The sequence below is a fragment of the Lepisma saccharinum genome, chromosome 12 (assembly GCF_977018435.1).
Source record: "Lepisma saccharinum chromosome 12, izLepSacc3.1, whole genome shotgun sequence".
In the NCBI taxonomy this organism is placed as follows: Eukaryota; Metazoa; Arthropoda; class Insecta; order Zygentoma; family Lepismatidae; genus Lepisma; species Lepisma saccharinum.
This window is the reverse complement of record NC_139240.1, coordinates 67,824,019-67,842,585: the sequence shown is the minus strand read 5'-3', so window position 1 is coordinate 67,842,585 and position 18,567 is coordinate 67,824,019. Positions and strand designations below refer to the sequence as shown.

At 38.2% G+C, this 18,567-nt stretch overlaps 1 protein-coding gene across 7 annotated transcripts in view; it reads left to right on the top strand.

The window, feature by feature from the left end:
* f (espin protein forked) overlaps positions 1 to 18,567 on the top strand; it is a 438,384-nt gene that overhangs the window by 409,622 nt on the left and 10,195 nt on the right. For all 7 annotated transcript variants that reach the window (XM_083132567.1, XM_083132569.1, XM_083132566.1 and 4 more), the window contains 2 exons: positions 10,128 to 10,742; positions 13,246 to 13,424. In XM_083132567.1, coding sequence (XP_082988693.1) covers positions 10,128 to 10,742; positions 13,246 to 13,424 — 794 coding nt within the window. The remainder of the gene's footprint in view (positions 1 to 10,127; positions 10,743 to 13,245; positions 13,425 to 18,567) is intronic.

Sequence of the window (18,567 nt, the reverse complement as noted above, 5' to 3'; positions counted from 1 at the left end):
ATTGTACCTGTAAAACCGAAGCTCTACCGAAACTTAAAAACAAAACAAAAATATCACCTATCCCACAAAGAAACTTTTAAACTATTAGTAATTTTGCAGTGAGTTGACAGTCGAACAGAGAGTCGAATGTCAAGCATTAGTTTCATGGAAGAGAGAGATTGGTAACACTTTACTATACCAGAGACGGATTTCTTCAAATTTACAGGAGAAAGTACTTACGCAAATCATTTTCTGTAGCATGTTGATGTTCGGGAATGTAGTTTTGATCCATTTTAATGCGAATGCATGTGGTTATGTACGAAAATCTATTTTCGACGCGCTATTGCTGCTGCCGCCATTTGCTTTGTGCACGAGAGCACAATACGGTCCGTATTGTCCGTATATGCTAAATTGAACGAAAGGAGTGCTAATGGAACCTAACCTAACAGGCCTAACCTAACCTAGTAGGCATACCTCGTCCCCGTTATGGTTCGTATGGCTATCGTGAATTTTTGGGCTAATGTCAATGGTTTTGGGGGCTACCCGTGGATGGTTTGTGGGAAATAAGGAACAACAGTAAGTACTCGTTAATGTAAGAAATATACATTATTTTCGTTAGAAATTCATTATTTCACCTAAATAACTGTTCCGCAATGCAGAATAGTACGTTAGTAATGTAAAAAATTGCAAAATAAGTCATTGATAGGTGTCTCTGGTATAGTAAAGTAGTACCGAGAGATTGATTGAAATTAAGGTTCTGGATGCGTCAGCGCTTAAACTATTTACACCCTCTATGTAAAATCCCGATTGTCCCTTTATCAACAACAAAGTATACGACAGGGCTTACGAAATCGAGCAAAGTATCTATATTACAACTCATCTTGCGGAAATCAAATCATTAACAAGGCTATAAAAGCAATAAAAGTATAAGAGGATTAACATCTCTATATTAGACCCGATACCGCGTAGACGCACACGTAAAGACAAAATACCGCCCCACAGAATATTACCCTGACTGCAGCCAGGCACCAAATTCTCGGGTAGCCTACAACTATGAAGTTTGCACAAGACGTACTACGACAGAGAGATTGAAACATTCCAAAAAGGTCACCCCTTGCTCCCCTACGGACATTTTCTCTGTCTAATCTATCACATAAGTATGCATGTAAAGGACATTTCGATAAGTAACTTGATATCCAATGTTGATTTGCACGTAACATTGCCAACATTCTGTGGTGCTTTAATACAATACACTTTTGTGGACCTTTCATGTTTAGCAACTTCATATTCTTAATATTATCCATGTTGTGTCGATAGGACATTAATCATTGATTGAATCGCACTGTTGCACTAATGAAGATAATTCATGTTGCAAGAAACTAGTTCTAGAACCACTCTCTCAGTTCAGTATGGCCAGGTCATTTCATCGATATCACAATATTAAAATCAACCCTGATTTATTCTCCTACTTTATGAAACAATTTACGATCTGTAGAACCAAACCAGTTCATCAAACCTTTCTTCATATTTCCAAAGATGTTACACATTAGACTCTGAATTCGTGCAATTATGTTAAACAACAGTTTTCTAGGTCCAGGCATTACGATCGATAGCTGACCTACATAAACAAAAGGTTAGCTCTATGTAAGCTTACTAAATAAAGTAATACTTGTTGTTAAAACTGTACGGATGGATGGGGGCACAATCCACTTAAAACTATAGGTTCATTCCCGTTTAGCCTTTTGAGGTATGAAGTGGAGTTAAGCAAACTCGAACTTATACTGTACAGTGGGATCCCTGAGTATTACCGTGCAAATTGCCCATCACCATGTTCGTGCACTTCATTTGATCCAATAAGAGCTTCAAGAATTAAAAGGAAACTCCAAACAAGCTGTTGACAGCTTCTGCACCAGCATACATAAAAATTCATCGCTTAAAAACACATAGGATGCAAGAGAAAAATTAATGAAAATAATCATGGACAATTTGCTGAACAATACTAGTGGATCCCACTGTACGTTATGTGACATGTGCTTACACAAGTGACAAGAAAAGTGTACAATCTGTGCTATTCAAGTTTGAGTAATCATTGTAGTGTCTTAGTACCATCTAATCGTAGTATTTGGCAACACTGTCTCTTCATTTCACGAACCAAAGAACATCATAAACGAATATCGTAGTTTGTGCGTTTTTCAGAACGTACAGATCTTATCTTGAATGGTAATCTAATATAACCTTCAGTACATAAGTAACTGACTTTAAGCCTACAGATGTAGCTTGAAAACAGTGCCGGATCTACAAGCCGCAAAACCCCGCAGTGCGGGGAGTCCAGGAGGGCTCTCAGCCATTGACATAGTACAGTATTTGTATATGCGTATGTAAAAAATAAACTCAGTTACTCAGGGGTACAGAAAATAATACAATATATACAGGTAAAGTTAAAGTTCCCTATGCATATAGCACCGTGCCATGTAGACACATTTAGGGTATGTGGGGGTAGGCCGTACATATTTTCGATGTGGCGGCGTTTATCGCCCCGGGTACCATTTGATTTAAGGCTGGATCAGCCCTAGAGTCGCTTTATGCGGGGACAAAGCTGGAAAAATTCCGATCTTAGACACCCACCACGGGTTTCCCGTGTGGCAGTCAGACTAGAATCAAATGAGGCTGGAATTTCACGAGAAATGCAGAGGTGAAGGTTTCTTCAAACTACCTTTAATCAGGAAAAAGTTACGATTGCATGATTGTAACAAATGTATCATTTTCTAGGTGTGAGAAAACAGTGTTGAGTTGCATTCAATATGGCGGCCACCAATATGGCGGGCGTCTACTTGGAACACACTAATGTGGTTCTTCCTAAACCAGTGGTTCTCAACCTTTTTCTGTCCGGGACCCACCTTGAAGGATATTACACTTCATGTGGCCCATAAGCATGGCCGCCGGCAGAATTACTTGTAGGGTTGTGCACCGAGTATATAATCATATTGTTTGCTAACATCGAGTACTTTAAGAAGCCCTCTTTTACGCTTTCTTATACAAATTACACATACTTCATTCTAGAAAAGTAAATAAGTAAATATGTAATTTAAAAGACTAACCGTGAAAAAAAAATCCAGTGAACTCTTAAAATAGCCGCAACCCATTTGTTCATAGGCGGTTAGCTTTGTAATCTAAGTAATCTCGATAGGAATGTGAAATGGCGACAGTTGACACGGTAGGTAGGTAGAGGGGGCCTTTGGCAATATTTTGCGGGGGGCCCAATACTTGTAGATCCGGCACTGCTTGAAAACATGTTATGGGATATATTAGTATTACATCAAAATACATTTTAATACCTTTACATATGCAGCACAGCACGTCCATACTTCTCAGGTGAACAATCTCTCTACACTGTTAATTGCTCAAGGTTCTCGTGAATTGTCAAGGACCAGAAGGTCGTTCTAAACAACAAGCGCATCACGTGTTACCTCGGCAATTATAATTAACGATTAAAACTTGAACTCCCATTATTGTTTTCCTGCATTGTGCATTCGTGTTGCAGATTGCTGCGTGCCAGTTGAAGAAGGCGATGTGCTTCGCGGGTCTGCTCGAAAAGAGAGTTTGTACGAATCATACGCTCATTTGGTAACAGTTGAGTCACGCTACTGGCTACATATTGGTCAAATCACGTTCTTGAATCTGCTACTAAATTTTATTTATTTATTTACTTAAAGTTTCAGATACAGTACTGCAAGACCCATTTTTATACTGAAACTAGCGACAAGACAATACAAGATGGCAAAGGAAAAAAGGAAAATGTTACACGTACATTCTTAGCGATTGTCGGAAACTGTGTTCTGACAAGAAAATATCTGTATTTACAGCTGTAGCCTTGTGGCAGGAATGTTAAAGAGCTTTAGGTTGCGGGTTGGCCGTGCGGGAACTCGTAGATGAAATTGGTTGACAAGGAATTCTGTTTTAATTTTGCCATTAATGATTTTATGCAAAAAATTCATGTCTGCTAGTTCGTGACGAGTGTGTGGTGACTGGATCTTCAAAATAGACATAATATCTGTTTTATGGAGGTGTCTGAGAGAAGGTATTCTATGGCGAGGAAAAGCTGAGGACAGAATCAATCCTGGAAAGATTAGTTTTTAGAAGCCATTGTTCAGATGGGGGAGCAGTATTCAAGAATGGGAGAGATAAAGGATTTGAAAAATATGCTAATGGGTGATTGATTTTGGATTTCAGGGAACCTGTACAGAATACCAAGGAGACGCATGGCTCGCTTAGTAGTCGTATATGTAATGTGATCATTGAAGTTTAGCTTTTCATCGATGATAACACCAAGATCTTTTTGAGAGGAAACATTTTTGATGGGACAGTTTTCGAGAGTTTAAAGAGATATAAGTTTGTTCCTTTTTAAGAATATGATGAGTCAGGAGCATTTCTGAGGATTCAATTCAAGTTTCCACTGGCGACACCACAAAAGTAGTTCTGTAAGAGCTTGTTGTAGGATTAAACTGCACCTGTTTAGCACCCCCCCCCCACCCCGCCAGTGGTTTATTTTCATAATATCTCTTCGAAGAATCTGTTAACGTGCTATGTAAAACAAGGTTGTTCTGCCACCACTGATTTCCAGTTGAGCGGCTCAGGAGTAAAACTTGATAACTCTCACTCAGTTCAAATTTGAGAATATTGGGTTCTGTTGTTGTATAGTCTCCTGTTGCTCACACATTAGTGACAAAGCTCATTCGGTATTCGTTAATTGGCAAAAACACACAGGAAGGTGTAGGTAATACATCAGCCACAACAATGCAATGGAAACGTTCACATGCATTATTCTCAGTTCCATACTTTTGTGGGTTATGAAGTTTTAGTCCGGAACCACTCAATTTATACATTGAGTAGGCAATGGATGAAGTAAAGGAGACATTTAATGTCAGAGGACAAGAAATTATGATGTTACACCTATGCCGATGACGTAGCGCTCCTCAGTGAGAACGAAGCAGGTCTTAACAAAATAATAACCGAAATTAAAGTAGTTCTCTAGACTGTCAACAAATGTTGTGGTACAAAATAATGATAGGGCAGAGGAAGAATATTGCTACTTTAGAACAATAACCAATGCTGGAAAATGCCGGAGAGAGATCACAAGTAGAATAGCACAGGCAAAGAAGAGTTTACCTAAATCCATTCGTCTGTGGCACAGCACTATATTGACACGAAACACGAGCAGAAGTTGAAGCTAAAATAGAATGTGGCGCTGCCGTATATGATAATCAAATATATTATCTTGATAGATGTCTTGAAACATGTATAGCCAGAGAAGTACGTGGCAATCAATCGTCCAGAAAGATGCAACATGGTAGGCCATATCCTGAAACACGGAAAAATAATGAAAATAGTAATTGAAGGAAGAATAGGATAATCCACATTGGCAGGTCATGGATGGAGAATATCAAATTGCTGAAGATGCGACTTTAGAAAAGCTACTTTGCAACATAGACATCAGTAGAAGAGAAGGAAGTGAGAAGAACATAAACCAACGCTACAGTAAGCTTCCATAAATTTGAAACCACGGGCAAAAAGGAACTAAGAAAAAGAGAAGACAAAAACAGGAAGTGAGAAGGGAAATAATGATGGAGGGGTGGGGAGTAATTTTTGCGCTTGAGCTAAGAAGTTCTGGGACAAATGCTTCAGAAAATGACTAAAACAATCAATAATACAGTCCTTCTTTTTTCTTTTTTGAGAGCTATTAACATCATCTTCAATTCCTGAGAGTGACTTTAGCTTTCTCAACAGCTAGAAAACCTTTCCACAACTTGCCACCTGTTCGATATTCCGAGAAAATCTTATCGCTAGACAACAAGAAAGCTTCAAGACTATTACCCTAATGACGTCATTACTTTTGTTTCATGATGAACCTAGAAAAAGACCCGTTATCTGGAAGATTAAGTCTCAACAAAGAATATTCCCTTTGTTTCGAATCTATTCATGTCATAAGACTTTGCGCTTTTCAGTTTAAGTAATGGGTCATTACATGAGTCTTCCACTAATAGGAACGGGATCATTGTTTCTAATGTATCATGGACACTAGCTGACTGGCACTATTCTACATATTCATGTGTGACAGTATGCATTGGATGTAGTAAATCGTCCATTGTTTCCTTCTGTTCTTACGAGCTGCGCAACGGTTTTGCACAGCTTAATGAATGTTTGCTTTGGCCCATAGTGCACCGCGGCACGTTACTCAATTCGATAATTATTCTGCGTTACACTCCGTGTCAGTCGTTTCTGCTTTCCTTTAACAGCGAACATGAAAACACATCAATTTTTAAATAAAATTACCCATATCAACTATTGAGCTTCATAATAATTCATTCACTGATAGTAACAGAACAGTGCTAATGATGTATCTTCCTTCTTAACCAAGTTCATATTGTAGAAAGTGTGATTATAAAAATATAACACTAATCTCTCCTGAGGTTAAAAAAGGTCTTGTCTTAGAATAATAATTATAAAAGACTGGGAACATATGTAACATTCAAATATTTTCAATAATAGGACAAGCCATATAATGAACTTTATCACAATCATAAATGCCAATCCATTATTATGCCACCACTTTTACGATTCACTTCAGTTATGCAACCCCTTAAAAACGACATTATTGTAAGCTCGTCTGTAACTCTACATAATTAATTAGCCGATTGTTTTCAGATGTTAGTTCCAAAATGTGGTAATTTACTCTGTTCATTTACACGACTACATTTGTCCATTGCAGTAATTAGCTCGTGCAGGTCTACGAAACTAGTCTGCTTCATAGATTCTAGACTCGGTATCCATGGAAAACAGTCTTTCGTAATCGCATTTCTGGGAAAGTCATAATTTGCATTATGAGACTTCTGCTCAGTGAAATTCTGGTATTGTTATTGTCAGTTACAGTACATGTTACCAATTGGTAATTAACAGGATATCCAGCACTTAGGGAACAACAAAACAGAATAAAACAAAGTTCACGATACGAACAATTTCTTATCATGTAGCATCAAGTGCTGGTTAGTCACTTGACGTGTAGTGTTGATATCGGCAGGCGATTCGTGTAACGAGTGATCCAACAGATAAGATGCAACAGGAAGCCTATTAGTCAAAGCAATTCCTAAATGAGCAGGATTCCTGATGTATTTACGTTTGTAAATCATTATCAGGTGAATCACAACCGGAAGAAGCAACATGAGTATCACACCGAATGCTTTTCGAATTGGATTGATATATTATGATAAACCACATGTTCTCTTTGTTTAATGCGCCAGGGGTCCCGGGTTCGAATCCCCGCATGGGTGATATTCGTGTCCTCCCTTCATCAATTTCATTGTATCATTTCTCATCATCTTCGCGATTAGCCAAAAGTGGCAGAAATGCGAAGTAAAATAAACCAAATCAAAAATCATTATTTAATGATTCCAAATTCTTCACTAAATTATCTTCAAAGGAACACTATTCAGGGGCGCTAACTTTTAGCATCAAGTGGATTCAGTGGCGGCGATTAGGGAGAGCGTGGGGGAAGCAGTTGCCCCCCTTCCCCCAACTTTTGCCCCAGTACTATGGCCTCTTAATGCTAAGCCTTGTCCACCAAGAAAAAAATTAACTGTCCTCCCCCCTACCATGATATTAATGCACGCCAACAATTAATCCTTACTTATGTTTTTTTATATAAAAATCTGCTATTTACAGCTTTCAATAAGCAACCCATCACGATATCAAATAATAATAATGCATAATTATTAGGTGAGCTCGCGCCCCACAAGCCCATCTAATTTTACGCCACTGACACTATTGCTGACAGTATAACCTTGATCCGTTGATCTTGTGAGCGAAGTGGAACCGAAATCTGTATTTGATGTTCAATATCAGTTCTTGTGGATACAAATACGGTGACTGAAGGCTGCGTTTTGGTGTATATTGACGTCTTTACAACCATGTAAAATGTACGGCCTATCCAGAATTTTATAATAACCCGTGCCTCGATAGCCCTCGAAGGGCCTTGGCCTATCTCCCTTCCACAATCCTATCTAGAGGTGTGGAGTATTTCAACCGGTAATGGGGTGACGTGAGGTTAGCACGTCGAAATCTCAGGATATACAGATTTCCGAGACCGGATTACTCACTCGCATCCTCCCCAATTTCCTCACGATGGTGGGTTGCCACCTGTCCTATACACAGACCGAAAACCCAGGCGAACTCGAACCCATGCCTTCCCGCAGTCAGAGTCCAAAGCACGGAGGGAGACTATCCAGAATTTACACTTTATATATTAAACCGCTTATTTCGACGCTTCTTCATAAAGTAATCTATGCGAAACTTAATCTCATAGAGATTGTCAAGCCATGATACTCGTAACAGTGGTACCAGTTCCTTCTTTCTAAAAGGCACTGTTCACTACACATATATTACAGAGGTAGTTGGGTGAAGACTCGTGTCGGCCACATCACGCCATTCAGTAAAACACGCATGACAATTGCATGCGACAGAACTGGTGCAGGAGTTTTAATTAAAAAGGCTTAACGTGTGGTCAGAGTACCGGAAAAGTAAATCCAGACGATAAAATTCCACGTTTTGAGAGTTTTGATTTGTTATTAATTGAATTTATTTCACCGTTCAATCATCTAGTAGTATCTGTAACCTAAATGAGACTCTCTCAACCTAGACTAAATGCAGCTAGACACATCAAAGGCAAAGGAAATATTGAATGCGTAAATTAGCAAATTCGGAATTGAAAAGGTAACGTGTGTTCTAACTAGTAGATTCTATGTAATTGCTCATTTTGCCAAAGAACCAAATTGATATAAAATCTGGGTACATTGTGTGTTAGCAAAAAGTATGCCAAAATACTTTTTCCTAATGAGTGACGTACTAATTGTTAAGGTTTTCAGTGATTTTGTTGGAAACTGGCAACATTGCAGTTAAAAATTAACGCCACAAACGGTTTATTGCTTCTGAAACGTATGAAACTGTACTTGGGAAGAGACGAACAGAGGAAATAGGTATAATTCAGTGAAACTAATTAGCACTACGTAAAAAACTTAACAAACACTTAAAAAACTGGAAAAAATCAGTTAATAAGATAAGAAAAAGTTAAATACCATCAAATTCAATTCAAATTACAAATGTAAACATTTTACTGAATTTTAAAGAGTGATTAACTATATTAACAAACTAACGATTTGTAGTATTTTTACTAATCTGATGTGGAAACAGAAATGGCTGAGATCGAGAATGTGTGTTGCCCTAACCCCACATCCCCTATATGTGCCTTCATGGCACGGTGCTATATGCACCGGGAACTTTATCTTTACGAAAGTAGGAACTATGTGTCATGTCAGAAACGTTTATTCTAGGAATATCTAATTTTATCATATGATTGGTATCGAAGCAATTCGTGGGTTTTAATATGTATAAAAAGTAGGAAATGGTTCTTCCTTGATTTATATGCGTGGTTACGTAGTTCTATGTTTAATCTGTATTAGTATATATATACAATTTGCAAATATTTTTAGTTGAATTAAATAAATAACAAAAAACTTATACTTATGTTTCTAATATTTATATGAGCCTTATGATTTAGATTATAATTTTGTAGCATCAATATTATTAATTATTTCAATTTTTGTTGGCCACCCCTGTACGATTTTTTCTCTGTGTACTTAAGTGATGAATCAATCCCTTTCTTATAATTTGTGTAAATGTGTATATTACAATACTCTCAAGGTATCAATACATGTATCATGCTCTTGGGAATTTCCTTGGGTTATCGCGTGCAGATAATCGGATATGAGAGCCTCCTGGGCAAGCTTTCTACGTCACATGATCCAACAGCGATCTGGAGCACGTGCAGTATGTAAAAGTACTGTCACACTCCCGTGGCTGGAAGACGGTATCTCTTCTCGCTGGCTACCTTTTATTTTCTCCCTTCTGCGGGGAAATTCCGAGCGGCAGCCTGTGCATGGATGCGAGTCTGGCCTTGTCCGTTGCCGACCTAGTTGGGAAGTAGCCCGCGCTAGCTTTCGTCTTCTGCCGTTCTTTTTGGCGTAACGATTTTTACCTTTTCTTGGCTCGGGAAACTTACCGTGTGGTTCTAACTGTGCATGTTTTCGCTTCTCTCGCAGGTTACGGAAAGAAACTGTGCCCTACGCGTCCGTCGTCTCTGGCTGTCGACGCGCAGCAGCAGTTCTCCAGGTCGTCGGTAGATGGGGACACCTCAGCGCCAGGAGAGGACAGGCACCCACACCTCGTCAACAAGCAAATGGTGCTCCCGTTCATCCCTCCGAAGTTCCCGTCCTCCCCGGGCGATTCGGACGCCCTCATAAAGCCGTCCGAATACCTGAGGAGCCTAAGCAAGTGCGCCCACGGCACCAACAAGTTCGGCACCATCTCCAGCACCACGAGCAGCGCCAGCAGCAAGTGCAGCAGCGTGGACGGGGTACGGCCGGATTCAGATCTGGTGAACGGGCTGTCCATCTCTCCGGACAGCGGGGTGGACAGCGGCGCGACCAGCGCGTCGTCGCCCGGTCCACCGCCGCCTCCTCTCCCGGCTATCCCCGAGCAGGATGGCGCCAAGGACCTTCCCCCGCACATGCCTCTGGCGCCGGCACCTTCCCTCGCCAACCCACCCCCCGGCCAACCCTTGGCAGCCATCAGCATCCAGGATCTTCACAGCGTGCAGCTCAGGAGGACGGACAAGCTCAGCAAATCATTGACATCGTTGAACAAGCCTCTCCCAGGTATGTCCAATTATTATGAGTTTCCCTTAGAATTAGTTGTAGTACTTGTACTTGTGAGTGCATCAACATCATGAAAAGTTGGTTTGAGTTCACTTTATGCACAGATATGCCAATCAGGAATAGTACCATAGTTTCAAATAAGGATATGGGTTAATGAATGGTTACCTTCGTGGCACTTTCTCGTCACAGGATGATCCGGGCTCGAATCCCGGTATTGGCATGTGTATTTCACGGTGCCTGTCATTTCATTAGTTTCATCTAATCCATTTTCATCGTCACGCCGTGGCGGAGTGGTTATCACAGCGCGCTACGACGCCAGGTGTCCCGGGTTCGAATCCCGGCCTGGGTATGGATGTCCTCTGATAGTTTTTATAATTGTTTTTAATCCACTTTATGTACAGATAGGCTAATCGGTATGCTTCCAGTTCTCTGAGTTTCTCTTCATTAGTTTCATATCGTAACTGCTCTTCGTCTCTGCGATTAACCAAAAGTGGCAGAAAATCGAAGTAAAATGAACCAAATCAACCAAGCACGTCACGATTAGTACAAGGTGGCAGAAAAGTAACTAGGATAACAAAATGTGTTCCAGACAAGAAACTAACACTGGAACCGAACCGTTGATTGCCAGGAGACACTACAAAAGGGAAAACTCATACAAGGTGACAAGAAATGAACATATTTGTATTATTTTTTGTTTTACGTCGCTTTTCTGCCACTTGGAACCAACCGCAACCAGATGATACACTCGCAGAGAACGCCCAGACCGGACGTCGAACTCTGGAACTTCCGTGACGACATTCGAAAATTACAAACTAATTCACTCTGCCATCAAGACAGTGCAATGACAGGATTTTCCGTGATGATTGTATAGGGTGTTTAAGAAGTAGTCCTTCTATGCCCTCTTCCACTGAAAGCAAGTAAATTCATAAATTAAATTCACTACCTGGCCTAAGTGTTCATATTCGTTTATACATAACCTTAGTGTGTTTGTTGAACTTTTGTAAATTAAGATTTTCAATTGTTTATCAATATTTCCCCCTTTAGCGACAACAAAATAGGCGCAAAAGTCTGTTAATACTCTCTATGAACCTCTTGTGGCTCTGTCTGAAGTAGTGGTAAGTAGTCAACGCTCATAAGAGAGAGAATAGAATGGCCTTTCCTTAAGCAGGCGTGTTTTGGCCTCATAGGCCGTTCTTACAACCAATCCTTGTCACAGACAAGTTACTTTTTGTTTCAATAACGGTAAAGTTAACATGGTATTGTTGAAAGTTAAGTATAGAACCTTTCTCATATAACTTCTCCAACTCAATGGAGAACAAGTGTCACCAAAGAAAGGAAATCTTTAGGTCCACTTTATGATCAGATAGGCTAAATCGAGACGGACCTACAGTTTACAAAGAGTTCCAAACCGCTGGATAATGTAACTGCACTGGATATCAAACCCGAAAGCAAGGAAATTGACTATATTCGAAGATATAAATATCAGACATTTGTTAAGTCAATATGTGAGAATTTAATTCGAGCTTCGAAATCCTTAATCATGTAAAAGTAGGACATAATAATTACACAATGGATAAAATTGGACAACTTTTGAAAGCTTAGTTAATATGTCTAAATTGTTTGAGTGCCATAATTTTGTTTTTCAAAGGTAATTCTACTTTTAAAGCCCATTTTACCATTGGTATAATTGGCATAAATATCATTTTGGAACTATTCTACAAGATATTTTTATTCAATAAGCATTCGGCGAGTTTATTATTAATTATTATTATTATTAACAGAATGCAATGCTGCTTTTATTCTCCTACAGTAAGGATTATTTTTGCATTATCGTGTGGAAGTTAATCTTTAAAGACATCTAAAAAGATGCTTGAGGTATTTTAGTGCTCATAAATGCTGTAAGAGATTCAATTTAATGTAGAATTTAGATTCTTATTTGCTGATTCTCACTAAATAGTTACATATGAGATAAATGTCATGAATTTTGTTTTAGAATATCTAAACAGCTAAGAAGATATTCAGAAAGATCTGAAGTTGAATGATAAAACTAGACTAGGATAGCAGATTGGGAAGATTTGTTCGAAGATTTTGTAAACAACCACAATATACATATATTTAAGAAAGTTGTTAAAATAATTAGTTAGTGTAGGCATCATATGTTAACGATTCATGAAAATGTGTTAAATATGTCGAAAATATATCTTAAAATATAGTGATATTCAGTTAAGTTACAGTGTTAAAACAAATGTAATATTTTAAATCCAACACGTGCAATTTCTCAAAAGTAAAAGTACATACAAGTCAAGTTAACTTGCATGACGTTGCTTGTTAATGCGACATGCAATCATATTACCATACATACCATACATATTTCTTTAAAAGACTTTGTGATAATCTTCTGTGTAACTAACGCTATCACAGAGTTTAACACACTTTATATTCCTACAGGTTCATGTTAATACACACTACATCTAAAATTAACGTAACTGTAAATTTATTGTAGGGGAACCACCAGCATTCACCACCCAAAAGGAGGATCTGATAGCAGAATTGAAAATGTCCAAGGACATCACGGGAATCAAGAAACTCAAAGTGGAAAGAGCCAAGACGGAAGAGAAGCAGGAGAAGGACATGTTGGTAGAGTTTTCCAAACAGTTTACTATCGACAACTTCGTCGAAAAGGTAACTTTTTAAAACTAATTTTACGATCTTAGTTAACGTTTTTTTTAGTTTTTAACAGTTTTTTTCCACTGCCACTTGCAAATTTCCTGATAAAACTGAGAGTTCAAGGTGTGACTGTCTTTTTGGCGGGAAAATTACCCTATGGCGCCTGGAACAAGCATCAGCTTTCTTTATCAACATCGTAGTGATTTTACTTCCTATATGTCTTCTTTTTGTTCTCAGATGTGTTTTACTTTGTTCTTAATAAGGATATTGTCTCCTAATAAGATAATGGGGTAAGGGGAAAGTTAATAGAAAAAGGTGATAATGTACACAGAAATAAGGGGGAAAAATAGATAAAAAATAAATGTTCCCGTCAAGCATATGACGAACGAATGAAAATTATTACTTAAAATATATGTTGCCTCACGTAATATTACATGCTGTCAATTCACTAAATATTTTGCTATTATTGCTAATAAACATTCAAGAAGTTTTAAATATTTTACTCTAATTTAATACTTCTCGCAGAATGTTAATATTTATTAGTTTTTCTTATTTTTTCTTATGTCACTGTATTTCTTCAGCTTTTTTGTTCTTGAATAATATTAAAATTATCAAACCTTTTACTATTTTTAAAATGTAGAGAGGACTACTTAAGCCGCGGTAGCTCAGTCGTTAGGGCGTCTGACTACCATGCGAAAGACCCCGGTTTGATCCCGGCGGGGGAGAACCGGGATTTTTTTCAGCTGTTCAAGTGACTCCGGCACCCACCCAGCGTCGTATAAAGTGAGTACCTGGAAGAAACTCTGGGAGGCAAAGGCGTTAAGAGGCTTGATGCTGATCACATCACCCCCACCTTCGGTCGTGATCAATAAAGTGTGGGGCTCTAACCCCACACCCCGTATACGCCTTCATGGCGTGGTGCATAGCACAGAGGAGCACTTTAAAAACTTTTTTAAAAAAGAGAGGACTACTTATTTAATAGCGTTAGATTATAATTAGGTTGGAACACAGTGGTTTTTTAGTACATGACTTACAAATCTTGTCCCATAATCCTTCCACCAAGTACGAATTGCTTGGGTGAAATGTTCGTTTTGTTCTCAACTGTAAATGATAGCACAGAAACACATGACACAATTGGCAACTTTTCAAGATTCTCCTGTGTCAGGCTTCCAGTAAAGCTTTTAGGTCAACAGTTTTACAGAAGGAATATCAGCTAAGCAATGAATGTTTCTTTCAAATGTTTGAACGTTTCTGGTTAATCGCAGCGGACTGAAAATAATAGTCGAAAGAAGTAGAACGAATTTCCCCTAATCCGAATTGCTGACTGGTTCTGAAGCAGTTTGCCTCTTGCCATTGACTTACTTGCACTAAATTGCATCCCGCTTCCAGTGTTATCATCAAGGCAAAACTAGTTTTTTACCTCCATGATAATTCTCTTCATATTTCGTAATTACGCATGGTGGTTTTAAAAAATATCGTATTTGAAAAAAAAAGAGCAAGAAATGCACGTGGTGTTTTGTAGTTTCTAGTGCTTTCGAACAAGTTCATTTGAAAGATGTTTTCGCAGTGTTGTATATCTACATAAGTATTGAAGATAAACTGTGAGATTTGCAACAGGTGTTTTAAGTTTAGAAGGAAGTGGATTAAACAGCTGGCCAAGGTTATACCAGTTACAATAATTGAACGATTTGTGAGGAAGATTTCTACTTCCATGTTGGTTCTTGTAGGCCTATTTTAATCCTTTGTTGGTTTGTCGTCAGTTTGACGATGAAATAGATTAGGCTAAACACGCATTCAACATTTAAGATTATGTAGCAATTCACAAGTTTCCGAGAATTACATTCTGCTGAACCTAAGAATTAATATATTAAAGAGCCATTCCATATGAAAGTGGACAAACAATGTTTGTTCAAAGTATCATACATGAAATTAAAGGGAAAACTATGTAGAATTTGGAATTATTAATACAAGCATTAGTTTCATGGATTTTAAATTATGACATTGTTTCAAATCTATTACTTTTTACAGTAGAAGTGGGATTTGTGTGTGATGTCTCCAATTAATTTAGTTCTTTACCATAAGAAAACTTAATTAATTCTAATTTCGTTCTAATTGTATCATTTATTGTTTCTATATCTTGAGCTCTGAAGTATCACACTTCATTTCTGAAACAAACCTTAGTTCGAAAAATCTATTTGATAATTTTCATAGCCTTTTCATTGTTTCATAATTCTACAAAGTAAATAATGTGCATGGTGTCACACCCATCACAGGCAAAAATTTTTATAAAAAAAGTATTTGGTAATATTTTTAGAAACTACAAGAATCTAAATTCGAGTAGAGTTTGCTTTGTGAAAATAAAATAAAATTGTTTCAGTAAACCCATGTATTTCGCTAAGTTTCTGAAAGACTGAGAAAGGTCCTATAGTCATGTCTCAGAAGTGTCACGCCCAATGTATTTTTTGTAGTCTTAAAATTGAGATGGGGAGAAATAATTCTGAAATTAAATAACTTACATCAAGGAAAATGATATTAGATGAATTGATAGAGATACATATTTGAAGGTGCTAAGAAAATGATTAATGAATGAATGTAAAGGTTGGCCGCGGTGGCTCAGTCGGTAACGCGTCTGACTACCATGCTAAAGGTCCCGGGTTCGATCCCCGGCCGGTACAAATCCGGGAACTTTTCTAACGGTGGAAGCGGCCCCGGCGCCCACCCAGCGTCGAATAACATGGGTACCTGGGGGAAACCCTGGGGGGTAAAGGCGGTCAGGGGCGTGATGCTGATCACATCACCCTCACCTCACGACCGGATCAAGAAAGTGTGGGGCGTTACCCCCACACCCCCTATACGCCTTCATGGCGTGGTGCTATGCACAGGGGAACACTTTACCTTTTCTTTACCTTTTTATGTAAATTTGTCTGAATGTCACACTCGTCACAATGGAATTGCTCTAAAGCGCAACGGCGGGATAGCTCGAACTGGCTAATATCGTATGTTTTGTCTTATCCAGGTTTCGAAGATGTAAACTTTGGCATTGTAGTGCGCTACGCAAAACACACTCATAGAAACCAATAGATAAAGATAATCAATAACAATTTCTCATATGAATTGCATTATTTTATGCGGAACGGTAACTCTTCAATAGTGTGCATTTATAAATCTTCACTACTTTAATAAAACCGAATATTTTGTGGGGGGGGGGTCATAAGTGTGAGTGCCCCTTTGCCCCCACTGTATTTGAGTGACCGAGATCAAACTACAAAATATTTCTCATTGTATGCATTATTATTATTATTATTGTTATTACTTGTGCCAAACAGAAACACCAACCTCTTTTATTTTGTCATACATAATAAAAACCTACACAGTATAAAATATACACCACATATCTAGGCATTATAATTTGATGATTCTGTTAAAATGACAATTAAATATAATAAATAATTAAAGATACTAGATACAATGCCTGTTGATGATCCAGGTAAATGTTAACGTGAGATTAACATTAAATAACTTTGCCTTTGACAGAAATCAAGCGTTATTATTATTATCTTTGACACGTCTGTTATAATCTTCAACAAGTGTGGCTAAATCCATAATTGCTTTACAGCCTAAGAAGGATTTTTCTATTGAACAATTGTCAATTGATATTTTTATCTCGTAGATAAGAAACAGTGATGCTACTTATAACATTTTCTATAAAAGTACAGGCATATAACATTTGGATTCTGTGTTTTAGGAAATTATATCTTTATTAATATTTTCCCCGATGAATCTTGGTGTTGGTTAACGACTTTCTTACATTGGTCGGTAAGTGGTGATATCTTAATTTTAGACATGGGGGGAGGGGGATTAGCACCATTTACTCGAATATGAATGTATAATTTATTTCCTGCACGATTGGAAAGGAGTATATGCTCACTTTTCAGGGTTGCCAATTTGGTGCTTTTTACACCAGATATGGTGTGTTGACACCAGACTTTTTGAAATTGCGCCAAGGCGCAATTCTGGTGTTTCTTTTAGATTTTATGGTGTGAAGAATCTAATCGATATATTTAATTTGTAATGAGTTATAATAGCTTCACTGAGGAATTACAAATCTACATTAGTGCAATGTAATTAATTTGTAACTACGTATTTCAAAATACACTGGAACAGATATTATTATTATTCCATAATGACAACGATAGACACTTAATATTACGTTTATAGACTTAGACTCAGGCTGTTTCTTTAGTTCCTTTCGCGCCTTCTTGACTTCGGCGACTGCACCATCCCCCCCCCCCCCCCTTCCCTTCCCGCAGCTACGGCTTTCATCACATTTCCACTTTATCACAGGAAGTTGTGAATACTATCGGAACAATGCACACGTTTCGGAATTGATCGAACTAACCACGAGGCTCAAGATTCTTATTAAAAAAATAATAAGTTTCCTTTGTCAGATGATGATTTATAAAGGAAAATTCACTCATGCTACTATAATTCACTTGTTTCTGGTGATTTTTCACTTTGCCTTGCGCTTTTCTGGTGATTTTTTTAAACCTGGAATCTAGCGCGTTTGAACTGTGTCCTGTTCTGAAAATATTTCATGCAGGCTATTTCATGGGTTCAAATTGTCTGTCCTCTTTTCCCACTTTCACTACAGCGAGAGGGGAGAACATGAACATCAGATCCCAGAAATTTAACAAAATTATAGCCTTATTTTTCAAATTTTAATGAACATGGAAATTTGGAGCAGGGGACTTGACCCCCTCTTGTCCCTCCCAAGTTTCGCCTACGCAATAAAATTAATCATCAAAAACACACACCGTTGCTGGATTGATTTTGTTCTTGAAAAATTTAAGTATCTTATTTTTAAACTAGTAGTCAGGACACAAAACTAAATAAATGCTTTGCTTCCTCATCTCTTCAAATAAATTCCGTGGGGCCCTCCCGTTGGCATCGTGGTAACTTCGTCGCCTTGTAAACAAGGGGTCTCTGGTTCGATATCCGGCGGAGGCACATAGTGGTTCGGATCCGACTTTAAACTGTAGATGCAGTCGCGATTTACTTCTGTTCATACAGTGGACTTACAAGTCAACTAAAACTAAAATAAATCCCGCTTAGAGTGACGAACTTCTTGAGAAGAATATACTAGTACTATCTTGGCCCA